The sequence below is a fragment of the Buceros rhinoceros genome, unplaced genomic scaffold (assembly GCF_000710305.1).
Source record: "Buceros rhinoceros silvestris isolate BGI_N320 unplaced genomic scaffold, ASM71030v1 scaffold11828, whole genome shotgun sequence".
Classification (NCBI taxonomy): Eukaryota; Metazoa; Chordata; class Aves; order Bucerotiformes; family Bucerotidae; genus Buceros; species Buceros rhinoceros.
The window spans coordinates 1-1901 of record NW_010425181.1 but is presented as its reverse complement, the minus strand read 5'-3'; the positions used below and the strand labels follow the sequence as shown (position 1 = coordinate 1901).

The 1901-nt window shown below is 42.3% G+C and overlaps 1 protein-coding gene across 1 annotated transcript in view; it reads right to left on the bottom strand.

Moving 5' to 3' along the window:
- Positions 1 to 1707, bottom strand: part of BPTF (bromodomain PHD finger transcription factor) — a 51446-nt gene extending 49739 nt beyond the window's left edge. The window contains exon 1 of the mRNA XM_010141043.1: positions 1601 to 1707. Coding sequence (XP_010139345.1) covers positions 1601 to 1676 — 76 coding nt within the window. The 5' untranslated portion in view covers positions 1677 to 1707. The remainder of the gene's footprint in view (positions 1 to 1600) is intronic.
- Between the last annotated feature and the right edge of the window lie 194 nt (positions 1708 to 1901).

Genomic DNA, 1901 nt, shown 5'->3' with positions numbered 1-1901 from the left:
CCCCCCAAAGTAATAAAGAATAAAGGGACCACAACTACGCAGAAAATGAAGTTAAAAGTCAAGTAACACTTTAGAGTTTTTTTCTTCTGTGAAGCCAGACCTCAATCTTTAAAGAAATAAATACTCAAAAATTTCAGTTTGCTTGCTGGACATCCCTGCAACAGATAAGCAACACCTTAAAAAATTTCTCTAAATTTAATGTAGTAACTTATGTGTTTATTTTGATTCCCTTAGGTTCCTGGGCATATAGGTATAGATTAATTTATACAGAGAGACTGAGCTTTTGAAAGGACTATTACTAAGTCACATAATAACCTGACACCATTAACTCACGAAAATAAAAACAAATGACACCTTTAGCAGCCAGTACTTCCCCCTTTAAAAAGTCATCAGCTAACTACTCAAAACTACCCTCCTTTTTTAATTAAGATGCAATGCATTTACACCAACAACCTGTTCCTCCCCTCTTCCAAACTGGCCAAACGCTTGTAGGGCAGTATCTTGTTATCCTGCAAGCCAATTCAGAAACATTCCTGGGTTATCCCTCAGTTTAACTACTCTCCTGGTTCAGAGACTTAAAAAAAAATTTAAAAAAATACCCTAAGCTCGAACTCCATTCTGAATGAATTCAAATAAATCCAAAGCACTTAAGTTTAGATAATTGAATTTTTGAAGCTTGAAACCCCCATGGTTAATAAACTAATTAAGGGCAAAGAGAAGTGCAGGCTTATAAATTTGAGCCCAAATTTGCCACTAGAGGTTGAAAAAAAAAAAATCTCAATTATGTTTAACGAGTTTGAACCCCAACATGAGTTTTAAAGGTTGCCATACATTAAGATAAAGGCAGTATTTAAAACCAAGACTTTTGCCTCAACCTCCACCTTCTAATCTTTGTGTTTAATTAAAGCTAGGTTTTCACCCTTGCAATGAGGCCCTGTGCACTTTCTCCCAAACTATAACAATGCAATCTCCATTTTGAACAATGCACCTCATTTCCCTCCTTGGAAAGCTAGTTTTGTCTTAAAGCCAGTAAGTGTTGGATGCGGTTATACCTCTGATTTCAAGAGCCTGAAAATTTTCAGGTTTTATGGGCTTTTGCTGCGTTTTATTTTAGGCCACTTCAAGTTGCATGTGCTTCCTTTTAACATCGAGTTACATTTGCAAGCACAAGTCATCCTTTCCTGTATAGATTTGAAAGGACCTCTTTCAAGGCATGCATCCCAATTCCCTTGATTTTAAATATTAAGTGAATGCTCCACACACTTCTGACATTGTTTGCCACATGTTCTGGTGCATCATGCATTTCTGCAGTCGCCAGAATCTCCATACATATTTGCAAAGCATCCCCTTGTTACAGCATGTCCTGCCCGCCCTCCCTCCCTCCTCTCGGTGCATATGTTTGTAAGCATCTTCTAATGTTCCCTGCATCCGTGGGGTTGCCAGTCGTTAATTTGCATACCCCTCTCTCCCTGTGAGTGCTTGCAGGCATCCCTTACATACACGCATGGGAGGAAGAATGCGTGCCGACTGTATTTGCAAACCTAGAGGGAGCATGTGGGGTGCCCTCGACTTGTTTTAGTTCATCCCACTGACTCTCTACCTGGGGTGCTGCTGTAGGTGCTGTGGCTCCTGAAGCTGCTCTCAGTGCAATAACTGGCATCGTCCTCATCCTCCATCTCTTCGGGGTAGTCAGAATCGTCGTCGTCCTCCTCCTCCATTATCTCCTCCTCCTCTTCCTCCTCGGAGTCCTGGTTATCCTCGGGGTCTCCCTCCTCTTCCTCCTCGGACACCATGCTCTCCTCCTCCTCTTCGCTCTCATGATCATCGTACACCACTTTGCTGATGCTCCTCCTGGACGAGGCAGCCCTGCCTTGGCTGTTGCAGCTGCCTCCTCCGCCTCC